This window comes from Atheta coriaria, unplaced genomic scaffold, assembly GCF_025399875.1.
Source record: "Atheta coriaria isolate IRGN ID8LTWV9N9 unplaced genomic scaffold, Caltech_Dcor_3.1 hic_scaffold_7_pilon, whole genome shotgun sequence".
Lineage (NCBI taxonomy): Eukaryota > Metazoa > Arthropoda > Insecta > Coleoptera > Staphylinidae > Dalotia > Dalotia coriaria.
Genome location: NW_027045449.1, coordinates 12,618,654 through 12,636,743, shown reverse-complemented (window position 1 = coordinate 12,636,743; position 18,090 = coordinate 12,618,654). Strand labels below are relative to the sequence as shown.

Sequence of the window (18,090 nt, the reverse complement as noted above, 5' to 3'; positions counted from 1 at the left end):
CATATAATCCATTCAGGAGCTGGACTGATGATCGCTTATATTATGATGGTCCGAATGCTTCTGTGAAAATTTCACTACAAATAAATATTACATTTTTGTGTTTTATTGAAGTATACTACCTATAATAAAAGTAAACATTTATTACTTTACTTAGGTAAATGCCCTGATTGATAAACGTGTTTGTTCGCACTGGAAGACATGCATTCGATTCTGTCTAAGGCACTTGAAGAGCGATTGTGGTACGCTTCAGGTTCCTGCTCCAGCCGCAAGGCTTCATCTTCCCGGGCGCGACGCGACGCGGCGGAAACAATGACAATTCCCCGGAGTAAAAAACACGAAGCCGGTGATCAAAGCGCGACACAATGTAACATGTAATCATTGAGATTACCCTTGTTGTCGACCATCCTCCCTACTTTCACCTACTCCACAATTACTCTTGCAGGCTGCAGTAGTACACCGGTTAAGGCGACGCAACAAACCGCAACAAACGCGACAAGCCCACAGAAGACCCGCAGTAGCAACTGCATAACTATAAGGTGTAATAGCACCAAAACAGTGAGTGTGAATGAAAAACTAGGATTTACATTCACTTAAAACTTGTATAATACCAAGGTGCAGTCCATTTTATGCGCTGATCAGTTTTGCCTCTTGACTACCATATCTTTGAGCCTCGGTGTAAATTAATTTCGCTCCTAATTACGGAAATAATTACACAATGCGACGTGAAGCGGATGAAGGGAACCGGAATAAAACGTAAATTAGTTAGTTGCGTCGAGCTGCGGCTTTTCCGTTCTGTTTGAAGGATGAATATAAAAAGTATAGGACCAAGTAAGACTGAGAGATAACCTAAAAAAGAGGAGGGCGCGGCGTAGAAAGAGAGAAATTGCGAAACGGAGAAAATTAAAACGATAAATCCTCTTCTCGTCGTCGTCGCGGTCGTGGTCGTGCAGGCCCGAGGGACGCGAGCATACGATGTGGAGCTGGTACTTAAAAAAGTACTAAAACACAGTGACATGTGGTCCTTAATATCCCAGCCATACGACCACCACGACCCGGGACGATCGGGAGCAATTGCAATTGATTTTATTCATTCCTCATTCGGGCGCTTAATATTGCGGATTCCTAATGCCCGGGTCGGTGTCTGCAGATTTACGGCCTTGCGGACAGCATCCACCCGCCTTTGCGGCTTGCCAATCTTTAAGCCACTTGATAACGTACAAATAGTTTACGAAACTTTTCCAGGGGTTGAAAATTCATCAAACTGGTTAATCTATAACTCAAATATTAAAAAAACGGTAAATAACCGAGAACATTGTGTTAAAATTACAGCAAATTTTTTGTTCTGAAAAATGTAAGAATTGAATTACTCTATGCTAAGGGGGGTTGGCAAAGTTTGCACAGAACGTCACGGTACTTTGTATTCGTTCTCATTGAAATTTTGATTGATAATTAATTTAAATGCGACGACGTCGAGGCGCATTCTTTTGTCTCGCGAATATTTAATATTAAAGTTTCGCGACCTCGCGCCCGGGGCGCGTTTGCGTAAAACGCGGAAAGAAAATCCGCAGCTTTTATCCTTCGCCTTGGCTGGTCTTGCTCGGCTGCGCCGCGCTTCACTGCGATACTCGTTTCCGTCGTGTTTTCGTTAGTCCTTTGCACCCAACTCTTTGGGATTGATCCCGTGCTTCTTTCGCCTGTTTAGCTTCTCGTTTCAATTAAACAGAGCCGCATTTAGCAATAAATTCATTCAACCATTTGTTATTTTTTTTATTTCTACAGTTAAGCAAATGGCCTAGAATCGGCAAATAATTACTACAATCAGTAAATGATTTTCTACCGCTTCTTTTTGGTGTAATACTGAACTGATTTCGATTTTATACTTCTAGCGCACTGCTGTTGTGTTCGGATACTGGCTTCAGCGTTTAAAAGTTAAAAGCGCCATTTTAATTTAGCATGAGGAGCGCTAGAGCCGCCTTCGTCGTGACGTCGTCCTCGCCGACGCCGACGCGAAGAGAAACTTTCTAATTACGCCAAGTTTTCTGATTAATCACAGTAATTAATTAGTTCTTTGCTGTTATATATAGGTATTTTATATATGTAGCACTTTCCTGCTTCGCACATATTAAATCCGCTTCGAAGGCGTATTTGCATCAACACCTGATTACTATATTGTGTCTTAAATTACCCGTACACGTCCGCGCGGACTATTTCTTCTTTAGTTTTCAGCTTGCATCGATAATTGAAAACAATAGGATCAAAGGTGTGAACGCCGGCAGTCGGACGTTTTGTAGCGGTCAATAGTCGAGTTAAACAAGTCGTCCAAAGCCCACTGAAGCATGACACTTCAAAGTTTTTAACATTTCAACGGTCGTTTTTATATTTCTTAGATCATTCCCAGCGGACATGCGGCGGTTCTTAATTGTTATTTTGTTTTTCACTATTTACGCCATGCTTGCCAAAAACATTATCCATCATTTTTGATAGCCTAGCAGAATATTAACTTCGTTTCCACTCCTCGCACTGCGCGCTTGTTATTATCGCGTTAAAAGTCTTCGCTCGCACAGTGATATTGTATTTTAGTTTATTTTTCTCGCCTTCCATAAGATCGTAAGCTGCCGCGGACGGACGGTACGTGGAACTTCGTGAGCTTCGGTGTGATCTTCGGGTGTTAAGACTTCTTTGTCGGTTCGAGGGCGGCCGTCATTAGAGTGTGATTCAGCAGAAAGTCGCTCGCCGTTTGCGACGTTACAACATTGCTATAAATAGTTGTTGCTGTGGTTGTGTTGCCGCGACGCTTTTGTCTTGGGAAACGCGCCGCGCGTCGCTCCGTTCGGAAAGGTATAAATCTTCGACTCAGAACTCGATTTTAATAATCTCTCCGATACACATGATCAATCAATGATACGCAGAAAACATCGAGACCGTTTCGAACATGTTTCGAATACTAAATATATCAATATAATTTTTATATCGAATGCTATGGTATAAAATGTTACAATTATTATCAACTTGATATTTCCGTTTCATTTCTTAGGAATTTTTAATTTTTTTTTGTAGATGTTTGCGGATAGGAAGTAATTAACAAATTACGCTTAATTTGTTACATTTCTTCCAACTTTGAAACAATTTAATGCTCGTAATTGAAATTAATAAATATACACGATAATTGCAGTGCACGCCTGCTCCGCGTATGAGGTGTGTGCGTTTAAAAAAAACGACAGTTAAAATGTGTCAGCCGGCGATTGTGCCTCCAGGTAATCGGTTCGCGGTTAGGAATGGCCGTCCGCACAACATACGGGCATCGAAACACTCCAAACGGCCGGAACGCAACTAAATACATATACTAAACGCGACGCGATGGACGACGGCATGCCGAAAGCGTCAATTAGGAGCACGAGCCGCGAGTTATTTCTTCGCTGGGCCCCGCTTATTTTCATAATTAGTTGATTAATTATCACAAACGTGAGGATGTAACACTTGGCTGGAAATTATGCGGTTGAAATTTTAGCTTTGGATAATTTCGTGTGCATATGGAGCGGGGCTCGTAAAGATAATGACGAAATCGTTAAATTACTGCAAAAATGTTAACTATGCAAATGCTTAAAGCAATTAATAGTTAAGTAGAAATTACATATATCTATGTTCAGTGAGTGCGTAATGGTAAATTTTAGCATGAAAATTCTGGTATGTGGCATAGTCTAATGTTTTCAAATCCTTAGGTTTTTATTATGTTTCGCAGCAAGCATATATCCTCGCTGTCAGATGATATATGCCCGGTTGGAAGCTTAGATTCAGGAATTTGTTCCGATGCTACCACGTTACACGGCATCTCATTTGTTTGGCCAGCAAACACCTAATGTCGCACTGTGAAAGTGAAAGATTGAGGCGAACGCGAGTAGAGACATGAGTAAAACTGGTCAAAACCTCGCCAGACTTAAGATATCGCTGAGCACATTTGTCAGATCAGCGGGGTGCAACGGCTACCGCAACAAGAAGTCGACATAACATGCATGATTGCATGTTCCCATCTCGCGGAGAGCTCTGGCTTGCACAAGAAGTTCCGCGCACCGCGAAGCATTTTGAAGCTAGCGGGTACTGACCACTCGACCAGTTTTTGTTTTTCTCGAATCTCTCGATCTCCACGCGTGACATGCAAATCAAGCATTTAATTTTCTACTTTGCAAGCCATTACCTCGGAAGTTTTGTGCCGTGTGTGTTAAATCACGATTGAAGCTCGAAATGTCTTACATGTGAAAGCCGCAAGAGACAATCAATTTACGATATCACGATTTCGGCGGTATTTTGGCAGGAAATAATGCGGGGCTATTGTTTGTTGCTGTTTTCACTGGAACGCATTTTACGCATACATTCCGAGAAGATAATTGCATTCGGGATTTTGTACGTAAGTACAAAGAATGCAAAATTTGAGTCAGGCGCGCACGACACCGCACTTTAGCAAATTTCGCCGAGATCTATCAACACTCCACCGCTCCAATAATTTTTGTGCATCACGACTTTGGCCACGTCGACGAAAGAATGCGCAATTCGTCGCTGAGTTCGAATTAGCAGAGATACGTCGAGCGCCTGCGAAGATGAAAGAAAATAAAACACGCACAAAAGTTTTGAGACAAAATAATGCACGCCTTGTATAAACGCCAACTTTGTGCGCAGTAATGCCTATTATTATTCTGTGTTTTACAACTATGTTGCGTACGTGAGCGGCGAGAAGAAAACGACTTCTTTTGAATCGTACCAGGCGATCGAAATTTTGCGTATCGGGCTCCGGTATTACTTGCACGGAATGAAAATAATAAGAGCGCAGATGGCAAATTTGAGCACCGCGATGCAAAAGGGTATTGTAAGGGTTGATTATACTTTTGTGTCCAAGAAGGCCTTACGTGTGTGTCTTACGCAGAAAGCGACGTTCGATAAATATTATTGTTATTGTAATTTTTTGAAAAAATGATGGAGATTAAATTACAATGCACTGTGTTTTTATATAAGTATTACATTGCTGCTGGTGTTTAGAAAGTCGAAAAATCATCTTCATAACCAGACATACAGACTTATTTATAACATCACCAAAATGACATTGAAGTCGCAAGGTTACATCTCTTATTAATATTACAATAACAACCGTTTTACGCTCTCAAATCTAATAATATACCTATTTTTTGCTTTCAGATTTATTCGCAGCTTTAAGTGGCAGTTTACACCAAGATCCGTTGGAGGATTCGAGAGAAAACAATTGAAGACTATGATTGCAACGTAACGGCGGTGGCGGTGTGAATAAAATTTGTCGTTCATAATCATCCCTTTAAACTAATAACACATTCTATACATTTGAAGGAGGTCTGTCCCACCTTACCTATACCCATGAAAAATAACAAAAAAGATTGGATGCAACAAAAAAAGAATAAAAAGGAAGAAAGCACGACGCATGACTATTTGGAATCTGTGTATATGTATAGTAGAAAAGCGTGTGTACTCCATTAGTAGAGGAGATCGCGTGCGGTAATAATGGGGTTTTGTCCACTTTAAAATGTGTTATTAATGTGGCCCAAATATGAATGAGGAGCTACATGTTTGACATGCCAGCCAACACGGTGTGGATTTAAGTGGAGGTACCGTGAAGAAATTGTGAGAAAATGCACGTGAGATGCGGAGATTCAACTTCAGATACTGGATATGATCGATGTAACCTGACTTCTGTCGTCCTAAAAATATTTTACATTGATTTGGCTATTAGTCACTAAATATAGTTTAATTTAGGTATCCTTATAAGAAGGTATCTTTTTATTGTGATATGGAAGAATTTGTTACTAGCAAAACCTTAAAATTGTTACCTAGACAAAATGTTATACAAATTTCTAGTAATTTAAGTTTTTTACTGCATTTTAGCTATGTAAAAATTAGCAAACTCAAATTTTTATGAAACTAACAAGCTTTTGCCTGCGACTTCGTCCCGGTAGTGTTTAATAAAATGTAATTCGTTTTTACTCTCTTGTTCTTGACATAATGACTATATGTCAATTCTATCTATAAGATTTGCAATTTTATTTTAAACAAATTAATTGTATATTATAAAGAATTGCTAATAATGCACTTCAGCGCCCCATCTCGGATTCAACTATTTAACTATAACTATGATTAAATCTCAATGCCAACTTTTATCCTATAGAAAAGGGCTGTCTTTAGTGTTTTCCCGAAAATTATTTAAATTTTTCTCTCCGTTAAAACCATCCTTGGACTTTAAAGAACATTTAAAAAAAATAATTGGCCAAATTGATCTAGGCGTTGTTGAGTTATGCGCTTACCAACAGATTTTGCGTTTCATTTTTATATTATAGATGTAATCCTAAGTGAATTTAGATTATATTGATTGATGTCGTCGTATACTGGATGATTATTAAACGACGCGTAAATCTCATCCGTCCGACGTTGGATATTACTTTGGATGCAGGTAAGCGAGCATCGCCTCACGGTTCGTCATCGTTTTTGGCTAATGGCTACTTATGTTTTACAACCCGCGACCCGCGAGTTTCGCGCTTCACGACACAACCACTGACATATTTTTTCTTCGCTCATTCGCGTTCGGTCGATGGCTGCGATGGCAGCGCGCGGCACGGCGCGTTGGTACCTTCGACGACGATGTTGATGAAAAAAGGGTACAACGCGGCCGTAAATTACCGGACGATGACTTGTCCATTAAATTAGGACTCAATTTATTACCGAACAACAGCACACGAACGCTTAAACACACGCGCGCGTCGCACATACTCGTACATCATGCCAGGCGGCGCGGACGTCGCTGGCAAATCGGCGTTAAACTGGGAGGGTAGAATTAATAAATCTCGAAATCCATCCTGCGATATTCGGTCAGAATTTACATCGTCATCTACTGAGTGTTTTATGTTTTTATATGTTTTTTTGTTTGTAGATTACATAGGAGATTATAATATATCCGCATTGAGATTATAAGTAGGTATGATGCAAATTTGCGTGTTGAAAATGATGCTTTGAGTTCCGGTATAAGTTTAGTTGAAAAATTTTTAATTTTTTCAAAGAAAATATTTGTATGTGAATTTTACAAATCCTTCAAGCCTCAGTATTTTGTATACGGCGACGGAAATAAATTAAGAATAAAATGTGAATATGAATATTCATTCTAGGATACTTAAACACTTATTAGTGTTTAATATTTAGCGAATTGACGAGGTGAAGCCTACCCTCGGCGCGCAGCCAGCGCCTGCCATGCCATGACATTAATTGCGGTTTCTCTTAACGCAACAACACAACGCGTAAAAACGAAATAAAACATGCGCGAGACTCACAGGGCATATATGTGTTCACGCGTGATTTTTATAAGTGCGATTTATGCCCATTCGTTCCAAGGCATTTCGTCTAAAAGGCATAAACAACAAAATAATTTATTGTAATTACTGACGACGCGCTAATTCATTAACCAGTTTTTAATAGCCGCATAGCGATCAATTCAATTGACAATCGAAATGCGACACTCAACTTTTGGTTGATTTGGTTTAATAAATTGTTTTTTAATCTAATTTTTTATAGTATGATGCAGCATATGGCAATGAATTTGTTTGATGCGTATCTTTTTTTATTTCTTGCATCTCACTGTTGGAATTTTTGAATTCCAACGTGCAGCGTCGCTGCATGCAATCGGAAAGAAGTCGCTGACCACCAACATAGGTGTGCTCTTTATGATAATTTATGAACTTGCGAAAAGCAATCGGGCGCCACGGCTCCGTGCGGTTCAGGCGAGCCGATGTTTAATTATTAATTAATTCGCAACGCATTATTATTAGCGTGCGCGGAGTCGCTGGGCGAGGTCAAAGGTGGTCGAAGAACACACGATTCGTGCATGCTTGAATCCCGAGTTTGCACAAGCTGAAAATGATTTCAAGATGAAAACGTAAATATGTGGGATGTAAATTGAACGTTTCATCGATACTTATGATTATTGACACACCTCCTTGTTAAGCGTTAATTAATTGTTTATTTTAACGTGTGCTTGCGTTCAACAAGAGATTTTAATCAATTAAATATAAGATTTGTTTCGGAGATTGAGAAAGATTGTGAGAAATATTAAATTAATTCATAAACGTAAAAAATTTTCCGAAGTGCTTTTAGTGTCAATAACGAAACAATCTGTGACAATATGAATAATGCAAACGTTGAAGATTGTCCCGGCGATAGGACGACACGAAACACGAGCTTTTATCTTCGCATCCGAAACCCACCCACGCATTCTCACACATGCGTCCGCTGTCACGGACGGAACTCGTACTCATCTCTTATCGTTATCGACATCGTGCATCGCTCTAGTAAAACTACTGCTCTACACGTACAAGCAACCCATCGCACACCTGCGCGAACTAGAATTCGTAATTCGGTAATCGAAAAAAATCTCTCATAAAAATCGTCTACTTTTGTCGCCTACTCGAAACACATCTCACTTTACTCATCATGTTGATCACATCAGTTGCAGTTCACAGGACAAACAATACCAGATTCTCGTCTTTCATTCATGATTTTCATTTTATTCCTAAACAAACCTGTACCTACTACGTATGCATGTGTGTTGTTCAACTTGTTCTTGTGTTTGATGTTGTTTTACGTTGCCTAGTACACGCGTCGACCACGGGCGTTTGATTGAAACTATATGGTCCATGAACGAAACTGGAAGGAAACTGTGCGCACATAATTTTATGAATGAAGATTTCATTTCATTGACATTGCCGGTCGGTTCGTACTTTATATTCTTTTCATTTCAAGCGGGCATAAAGTCGTGAACGAGGGAATCTATAATAGACATGACGACTACTTGTATTCCGAGGTGTCGTTTTCAAAGGCCTTTTTGTGGGCTTCTGATGTTTATTGTTTCTTTATATGGAGATGCGATAAGTGGTGAATTTGTGTAACAACTCGTCGACCACAACATTTTGAATAACATCGTGGCGAATCGTGGACTTTATGAATAACACAGGAAATCTCGTGACGTCATGACACAATTATGAAAGATACAAACTGTTAATTGAAATTTATTTCACTAACTGTAAAATTATCGAACAAAATTCTTAAAGTTTAAAAGGCAGGAGGAAACACACATCAAAGTTAATATTTCTTTGATTTTTTTGCTACATTTTTGCAAATTCCAAACTTGAGATTAGTTTTTTGTGATTTTCCACATAAGATCCTAGGGCAATGAATCAATTGTTGAGAAATAAGCACCTTGTGCTAAAAAGGGTTCAAATTGTAAATTGTAGCTACTTAACATTCCAGTTTCTTAAAACGTGAAGTTTCATCATGCCACCACCTCAATTTCTACTGTTATTCATATTCAATATTACCCACTAAACGTAAGTGATTGTTTAGACTTTAGACACTTTAGACTTAAAGCAGAAGCACTCCGTGCAGTCTCCATGCGCTTAGGGCTAGCGCCAAATTACAGGGTTGATGCTCGGTTAATTAAATATTATAACCGAATAACCGATATTAACGCGCCGCGTTCCTAACTGCCCACTGATTTCTCACAAATAATAAGCAGAGACAATCAGCTAGGTGTGCGTGGACAAAAACACCAGTACCTACCAGACGACCACCATTCTGACCGCAAACGAGGTGCGTGTGCCATCCGTCGGTATGCATTATGTTTTTTTTTCTCGCTGCGGATGCTTTCGTGATCTTTTTGTGCTTTGTCGGTGCGCCGATGCCGCCACCACGGTGTTATTTGAATCAATTTCTGCTCTCGATCGCTCGAAATTATTCAATTTGTGATGATCATGTTTTGACATTCGACGTCGGTGGGAACGGTTTTTTTTTGCCGCCCTGCAAATTCGATACTGGATACGATAAGTGCCGGAAAATGGGTTCGTGATGCCAAAAACATCAAACGCCAGGCGGATATTAAGCATTAGTTTATTAATAAACCGTAATTTTCGCTCAGGAAGTCACGAACAGATTTTTTAGAAAGCCAGCAAAAGTTAAAATTGTTTGGTTTCTTGTAGAAGGGAATTTTTGGACGTTTTTGGAACGCAATTTGAATAGTGCGTTCGTTTTACGCAGGTCCTGGTATTTTGTGCTCCTTTTTCGTTTTTCATTCTTTTGCAAGGCCGGGGTGTGTAATTAATAATTCTCTCACCGCTAATTACCGTGGCTATTAGGCGGTCCCTTTATAATTACCTAGCTCCCAGTTAGATGCCTTAAGTTGGCCAGAGAAGTAATTAAGTATCATTAATTAACGCCAGCAATAATATTCAGCTGTGCGGCCGCATCCATCGCGCTTCGAGCCGCCGCCTCGAACATCATCAGCGGCGCAGATAGAGGAGGCGGGCGGTAAGCGGGCCGACATCATCATCAGCACACTCGCGGGCGCGATCTTTTCCAGCTCATTTGCATTTCAGAATTGCGAAATCCATCTTCGGCGGTTTTGCCACCCAAATGGAGGAGGCGCGCCCGCTTTTTGTTTTGCCGCCTACGCTCTAGTGAGCGATTATTCAGAGTTTAGAGTTGTACAATCCGCCCTTAATAACTTATCACCCCTTATTCGCGCCGATGGCATTCGTAATGGCAACCAGAATCGAAATTGGAGTTTATTACTTTTTGCATTGCACGGATCTTTCTTTCGGTTTTATTTTACGTCCCTCGTGGAATACCGCGTACGCAGAAAAAGGGGTGAATTGCTTATACGCAATTAAGGTACTATCAGCGCGTGGCGCTGGCAACCGACGTATTAGGCTTTGTGCAGGTTTTGTGAAAGGAAATTATAATGTCATCGGGGGTCTTAGGTCAAAAGTTTTAATTTAAACTGGTGCCAAAATTAATATTTTAATATAAATGGCGGCGGCGGCGCGCAATGGGGCGGTGGCTACTGATTTAATTCGTTTTGCCGGCGCAGGTTCGTTCGTTTGGCTAATATAATGATATCATTGTCGTGGATTTCTTGCCTTGCAGAAACACGTTTTGTTTTGGTCGCTTTGATCGTGTTTCGCTCTCCTGCTCTCATCTCGTCTGGTCCGGGCCGGACGCGACACTATTTTTAATTAGAATGGCCACGGGGTGCTCCGACACCTGCGGGGTGTTTGAAATGCAGCCGCCGTGCGGCGTGTGTGCGCCGCGGCTGCGATGGCAACGATTTCGAGCGTCGATTCACGATATACACATTTCCATGCATCGCCTTCGTTTTTTACTGTTTCTCAATTTATTATCCTGCCCGCCGCCTGAACCACTATCAATCAGGAATCGGTTCGTAGTTAATGTCTCGATGGTGTGAACTTTTAATATTCAAAAAGCGTTATTAATGGTTAAAACTAAATTTCCATTAATTATCGTCGTCTAATATTCGAGCAATGCGCGAAAGGTGCGCGCATATTTTCATTTCTTAGAAATGCTTTTCTTAATTACAACATTTTTGCGTTATCAACTACTGTGCAGTGCACTGATTTTTAATTTAACGTGAGGAACGTGAACACTTGATATTTACAGATGAAATGAGTTGGTCTTTAAGAAACTATTTCATATTCTTTTTGTGCAAAATATCTGTGACGTCATGTAGGTGCACATTGTTCGTTACTGCACTAATGCACTGTCAGGGTTGAATGTTGTTAATGGCAACTATCTGTCATTTTATTGCTTATATTCAGTAAACGAAAGCCTGCTTTGATATTCTACATAACCCAAAATTTACATTACGTTAATTTCATCCACATTAAGGCAAAACTGTTGGCTTCTTTCATTAAAAAATGAACATAAACACAAACACAAGGATTACTTATGTATATTACATTAAATACTTTTAAACAATAGAACTGTATATTTAAATAAGTTTATGTAAAATATTTAATATGGATTATACATATATATTTTTTTTAATTTTGCTGTATAATAAATTAATAAATTAAATATAAGACATGTACTATACTATTTTTCTGAAAGAATGAAAGTTGCATTTTAAACAAAAGTTTATTGAATATTTTTAAACGTTCAATGTCAAATATTACAGTTTCCTTTAGTATCCGAACAGTGTCAAGCCCCACCGACAGCCATTTTCTCGGTGGAAGTCAACTCTCGTGTTCCAGCGCCGGGTTCAGCTCGAATTAGACAAATTACACAAAATTCCAAACAGGAAACACCACTATCAAGTAGAAATTCGACTAACGTAAGTATTTAACAATCATAATCATCAAGTAGAATTGACAAACGTTGCAATTGTGAGCATTGCAATAAAATCTAACCTAAATTGCGCAACGATCATTCGGCAAACGTGATTTATCATACAAGTGATTATTGCAGGTGCAATCATGTCTGCAGCGCAAATATTCAATCGAATTGGGCAAATTGGTCTTGGAATTGCTCTGGCTGGTGGGGTCGTTAATTCAGCTCTTTACAATGGTAAGAAAAATACTGCTAATTATTGTTGGGTTAGTAACTCTCATCAATCAACACATTGATTGTCAATCTGGTCATGGTTCTATCTTAGAGCTGTAGTATTGTTAGCTAGTACTTATTTCTTCATCTTTGTTATCTCTTGTATTATTATGTTGTAAATTTGTTGGTTGTGGGTTGTAGTCACAGCTTGAGATTGCGTGAAACTCTGATCGTGGTGTAGTGACACTCAGTTTTTATGAAGTTTGTATTTTGGCTGGTTAGCTCTTGATTTTGCCAGTCTCATGTGTGACAACCCCTCACTAAAACAGTCTTGCATATTGAGCCCTTGCAACCCGATTATAAAATGGATTTAATAAAGATATTAACTGTTTTTCTTGTTTTCAGTTGATGGAGGCCACAGAGCAGTAATTTTTGACAGATTTACAGGTGTTAAGAATTTAGTGTCTGGTGAAGGTACTCATTTCTTTGTTCCATGGGTACAAAGGCCAATTATTTTCGATGTGCGCTCTCGTCCTAGGAATGTACCAGTAATGACTGGAAGTAAAGGTATAATATGATGTTTTTCTAAAATATGTTGTGTCAGATGATAAGTTCCTTATGTTTGTAGATTTGCAAAATGTTAACATCACTCTGCGTATTCTCTTCCGGCCGATTCCGGACCAACTGCCTAAAATCTACACAATCCTAGGTCCTGATTATGAAGAGCGTGTTTTGCCATCTATCACAACTGAAGTATTGAAGGCAGTAGTTGCACAATTCGATGCCGGTGAATTGATCACTCAGCGAGACTTGGTTTCCCAACGTGTCAGCAATGATCTTACCGAGAGAGCTGCTCAGTTCGGCGTCATCCTTGACGACATTTCGATCACACATTTGACATTCGGCAAAGAATTCACGCAGGCCGTAGAATTGAAACAGGTGGCACAACAGGAAGCCGAGAAAGCTAGATTCCTCGTCGAAAAAGCAGAACAGACGAAGAAGGCGACCATCGTATCCGCTGAGGGTGACGCGCAAGCTGCCATCTTGCTTGCGAAAGCATTTGGCGATGCTGGCGAAGGTCTGGTGGAGCTACGACGTATTGAAGCCGCCGAAGATATCGCCTATCAATTATCCAGATCCAGACAAGTTTCGTATCTGCCGACTGGACAAAATCTCCTCTTGAATGTACCAACTGCGCCCATGAATTAAAAACCGTTTTATGTACGCATAGTAAGAAAGTGCATTTCCATACTTGATTATTTTCGTTTTTGTTTTCTATATGTAGTTTCTATCTATTCGGGAAATTATGAAGTTGTATGTTGCCAGCGGACGGAGGCGGGCTCGATTTCGGGGCAATATCGAAAATGTTTGCGGTTGCAATTCTATGCAAATTATTTTTGATGGAGACACATACGACTGATTTCATGTATAAAGTTGTTACTGTTAATTAAACTACTTTTATATGTAACAAAATATTATGGCCAAATCAATTACCTTTAATGTCAAGAGGGAAATTCCCGATTTATGTTATTATTTTTGCAACAAAATGTATCCTGTTATTTTATTAACAGAAACGAAAACCATCTTCAATCAATTACTAAAATGCGTTCAGAAGAAGCGAAACAAATATTAAATTAACAATCTGATTGTTGAATTCCAAGAGAAAATCAAGTATTTGATAAAAAAAAATTACGTTGAAAATGGTTGAAGTACATGATCTTGGCTCACTTATTTAAGTATTTTCAAAATGTTTAAATTGAAATATTCCATTTGCTTCAAGTAAACTTACCCACGAAAAAGAATTATTGCCAGCACCAACAGAGGGCATTAAAAAGTGCGCGCGGTTCGAGCAGTTGCGGACTCGTGCAGCCGACTGATTAGCCATTTTGAATGCTTTCGATTCGTGCAGCAAAGCGCCGCGCGTTTTTTGTTGTCTGTCGCAAGGTCTGCCGGTAGAGACGCCAGTCTACCTCACTTCACTTGAAACAAAAGCCGGCCGACGCTTCCAACCACCTCACGAACAACAATCTTCATATCCAAATTAACATCACCGCCACAGTAAGCAAACTAATAATTCTTCCGGGCGGCAGTAAATTAACCTAGAGCATAACGTAAACAAAACATAAAACTTGATTATGCATGCGATGTGATTACAATGTAAATCAATGTACGCTATCATGTTAATAGCACCATTTTTTAACAAATTCATTCAAACAGGTGATTTTGGAGGCAGAATAAGCCATAATCTTAATGTTTAAGGAATGTCCAAGCGCAAACAAGCACCAACAAGGAGACCTGCAGCCAAGAGGGGTAAGAAGAAGGAAGAATCTGATATTGATTCAGATCTCAGTGATCAGAGTGAAAATGAGAATGGTCCCCAGCCAGATGAGGTTCTTATTTCTGGCCATGGTGATGCTCTTGATGAACTTACAAAACTGCCAGATGAACTTCTTAAAACTTTAATTAAACCAGCTGGCCAGTTGCTCATTTTTGGTCAAGTCAATTGGGATCTAACAGGGAGAAAGGATAGCAAGACAAGCAAATTGGCATTTCCTAATTTGTATACTCCTCATCGCTTCACGAACTTAAGGGTAATATTTTGTGGTCATATTTATATTGTTTATTTAATTTTTTTACAATTAAATCGTAGGTCCGTTTTGCTGCAAGTGGTTGTGTATCAGCTCACAGTGTGATCATTACAGAAGAAGGTAAAGCACTGAGTTTCGGCAGGAATCAGTTCGGTCAGCTAGGTACCAATAACACAACTACGGTGCACATCCCGGCGGAGATTCAAGGCATGCAGGAAATGAATGTGATCAGCGCTGCTTGCGGTCGCAACCACACTCTACTTCTCACTGATACTGGCACCGTGTACGCTTGCGGAGACAATAGGTCAGGACAGTGTGGTATTGGCAACTTGCAGCCACAAGTATTAACACCGAAACGTATTAACTATCGCGGTCCTCCGATTATTAAAGTACGTTGTTTTTATATTTTTTTACCACCTATTTTAGTAACTCATTTATATTTGTATGCAGATTGGATGTGGGGCTGATTTCTCAGTAATTTTGGATGCCAAAGGTGGTCTGCATTCTTTCGGTTTGCCCGAGTACGGCCAGTTGGGGCACAATACCGACGGCAAGTACTTTAAGACAAGCACAAAATTAGACTACAACCATCAGACGAGCCCGAAGCGCATCGTCATCTATATAGAGAAGAGTAAAGATGGACATCTCACACCGGTCGATGTCACGGAGATCGTCGACTTTAGTTGCGGTCAGAATCATACAGTTGCGATCGACGGCAAGAAACGCGCGTTTTCGTGGGGTTTCGGCGGTTTTGGACGGTTGGGTCATGCAGAACCGAAAGATGAAATGGTATGTACAACCATTAGATTTATTTAGTTTGCTTCATGGTTTTTTCTTCGTAGGTGCCAAGATTGATCAAGTTCTTCGATACTCAAGCTCGCGGTTTGAATCAAATCAAATGCGGTTCGACGTACAGTTTAGCCGTCAACGACATCGGAGCGATGTATATGTTTGGTCGCTCCAAGCGTAACGGTGAGGCCAATATGTATCCAAAGCCAGTACAAGACTTGGCTGGCTGGGACGTTCATCAGATCGCCGCGGGTTTCACTTCTTCGATTGTTGCCGCGGACGAGAGTGTGATCTCATGGGGTTGTTCTCCTTGCTTTGGCGAACTTGGGCTTGGTGATATCTACAAGTCAAGCCATATTCCAAAAGAGGTAAAATTAGTTTGATAAAACCACTTTAAGATCCTTCTCATTGACGGTTTGTTTGTTTTTATCAGGTGAATAAGTTAGCTGGTACAAAAGTGATTTGCTTGGCGATGGGCTACTCTCACACTCTGTTAGTCGCCCACGACGACACCCCCGAACAAAAAGCGAAGTTGGAGGCGCTTGAAATGTATGAACCTTAGACTGCATTCGAGAAATCGTTGGCTGCCCTTCCATTACATTAATTTTATATTCATTTTAAACGTAAGTTAACAATTAATTCATGAAATGCTGAATATTGTCGATACATTTTTTTATATCAACTATTTAAGGTTTTAAATTGGTAATTATTCAGGTTAATACAATACAGTTGAGTGATCTTATTATATAGGTCTGTGTATTCAATAAATATAACTATAACGATTTTAATCTGGCATTTTATTAGCTACAACTTTCTACAAGTAGAAATAACACATGCAGTTTTATTTGATGAATAAGATTCAAAGCAATTAATGTACAACATTGCCGATCAGCTATTTGACGAAAGTTGGCGAAATATCCGGAATATTGCAACAAATTTGCACTTCTATGCATATTTACCTGCATAATAACATAATATAAATACGCCGCCAGACATAAGTAATTCCACGTATAGAAATATGCTAATTTTTTTAAACGTAGCAACCTGTGCTAACCGCCGTCCCCGGCGGATATTTTACTATTCTCATATTTTATTTAGAAGTCCGTGCTTAGTAAACCGGCCGTAATTATCAACACCCCCGAACTACGTATTATACATTAAATTCTAGAACTTTGTGTTTCGTTTTATATGACCAATGATTGACTATATAAGTACTAGTTAAATTAAGAATGCACATACTTAAAATAAAGACACCACTAACAACACAAAAATGAAATGTGGAGGCAATGTGATTCAACACGAGGCCTATATCAGAGAAGACTAAAACAAAAAATTGAATCAAATATGCCAAACGTACAAGATGATGTGAACGTCACATGGGACACAATATACACGGAATACAGTCAGTACTGCAGAGGAGGTCGTAGGCAAAATAAAGGTCAGCAATAGTAAAATCACCGAGACAACACCATGGTTGAAAGAAAGGTAAAACAAAACTGAAAGAAAGCACCTGACATTTACAAAGTGCCGGCAAGAGAGAACCGAAACTGCATACGAAACCTACAAATTTATTAGAAAGGAAACCAACAATATAGTAAGGAAATTAAAAGCAGTATATTGGTAACATTTTGAAAATAAAATAGAGGGTGATTTCTATACTTCCCAATACCAAGGCGATAGCGACACCAACAAACATGAACCTGTACTAACAATTAATGAGGAAGTGATTATAGATGAGGTAATGGAGTGTATCAAGGGATTGAATGTGAGCGAGCGTTTAATCAATTGAGTGGTTAGCAACGTTTAGCGACGTGATGCTTAGGCTATTTGTATTTTAAATCTTCGAAATTCACTCGCACACCTCTGGAATATGTGAGCAGTGCCTGCTCACTTGTTTGACTCACGGCATATGATATTTCAAATGGTGTTGTGCTGCATCGTAAAAAAAATGCACAGGTGCAAGATCCACCCGCGACTAAAGCCCGTGACTTTAGACATAGCCTTGATCGTCCGTGTTGAAAGTACTACCTTTTGTGTCTCGAAACCATCCAAAAAGAAATTTTAGGGTATATGACCTAAAAAAATAAACGCATCCTGAATTATACTAGACACAAAATTATATTTTCATGCTTCTGAAAATCCCACAGTTTAATATAAAAATGCCTCATTTGTATTAACTGGTATTTTCGTAAAATTTAAGAAAAATGGTGCAACATAAAATTAATACTTTTAAAGTTGTTTAACTACGCTTGAGCTGCGTCGAACCGAAAAGATAACAAAAAATTATCGAGTTATTTGTTGATTGTGTGAAAATCAATTGCCT

At 39.4% G+C, this 18,090-nt stretch overlaps 2 protein-coding genes and 1 long non-coding RNA gene across 4 annotated transcripts in view; all 3 read left to right on the top strand.

Annotated features, from left to right (window-relative positions):
- LOC135795272 (uncharacterized) overlaps positions 1-5,999 on the top strand; it is a 134,160-nt gene extending 128,161 nt beyond the window's left edge. Inside the window, exon 6 of the long non-coding RNA XR_010549056.1 lies at positions 5,185-5,999. This is a non-coding gene — a long non-coding RNA (uncharacterized lncRNA). The remainder of the gene's footprint in view (positions 1-5,184) is intronic.
- Positions 6,000-12,021: 6,022 nt separating this feature from the next.
- Phb1 (prohibitin l(2)37Cc) lies at positions 12,022-13,863 on the top strand. Of its 2 annotated transcripts, none has more exons than XM_065307485.1 (4): positions 12,022-12,181; positions 12,316-12,414; positions 12,796-12,957; positions 13,019-13,863. In XM_065307485.1, exons 2-4 carry the CDS (start codon positions 12,324-12,326, stop codon positions 13,597-13,599), a joined length of 834 nt encoding a protein of 277 aa, XP_065163557.1. In that variant the 5' UTR covers positions 12,022-12,181; positions 12,316-12,323; the 3' UTR covers positions 13,600-13,863. The 2 variants fall into 2 exon arrangements, with proteins under 2 accessions (XP_065163557.1, XP_065163558.1); XM_065307486.1 differs by having other exon boundaries at positions 12,031-12,185.
- Positions 13,864-14,263: 400 nt separating this feature from the next.
- On the top strand, positions 14,264-16,555 carry LOC135795723 (protein RCC2 homolog). Its single transcript, XM_065307483.1, has 6 exons — positions 14,264-14,448; positions 14,650-14,981; positions 15,041-15,367; positions 15,429-15,767; positions 15,821-16,135; positions 16,201-16,555. The coding sequence occupies exons 2-6, from the start codon at positions 14,652-14,654 to the stop codon at positions 16,327-16,329; spliced, it is 1,440 nt and encodes a 479-aa protein (XP_065163555.1). The 5' UTR covers positions 14,264-14,448; positions 14,650-14,651; the 3' UTR covers positions 16,330-16,555.
- The last annotated feature ends 1,535 nt before the right edge of the window (positions 16,556-18,090 follow it).

Bases quoted from the DNA above. Each gene is read 5' to 3' on its own strand.
- LOC135795723 (XM_065307483.1), top strand. From the start codon at position 14,652: ATGTCCAAGCGCAAACAAGCACCAACAAGGAGACCTGCAGCCAAGAGG. The intron at 15,368-15,428 runs GTACGTTGTTTT...ATTTGTATGCAG, and splicing joins GCGGTCCTCCGATTATTAAA to ATTGGATGTGGGGCTGATTT. The intron at 16,136-16,200 runs GTAAAATTAGTT...TGTTTTTATCAG, and splicing joins CAAGCCATATTCCAAAAGAG to GTGAATAAGTTAGCTGGTAC.
- Phb1 (XM_065307485.1), top strand. From the start codon at position 12,324: ATGTCTGCAGCGCAAATATTCAATCGAATTGGGCAAATTGGTCTTGGA. The intron at 12,415-12,795 runs GTAAGAAAAATA...TCTTGTTTTCAG, and splicing joins TAATTCAGCTCTTTACAATG to TTGATGGAGGCCACAGAGCA. The intron at 12,958-13,018 runs GTATAATATGAT...TTATGTTTGTAG, and splicing joins AGTAATGACTGGAAGTAAAG to ATTTGCAAAATGTTAACATC.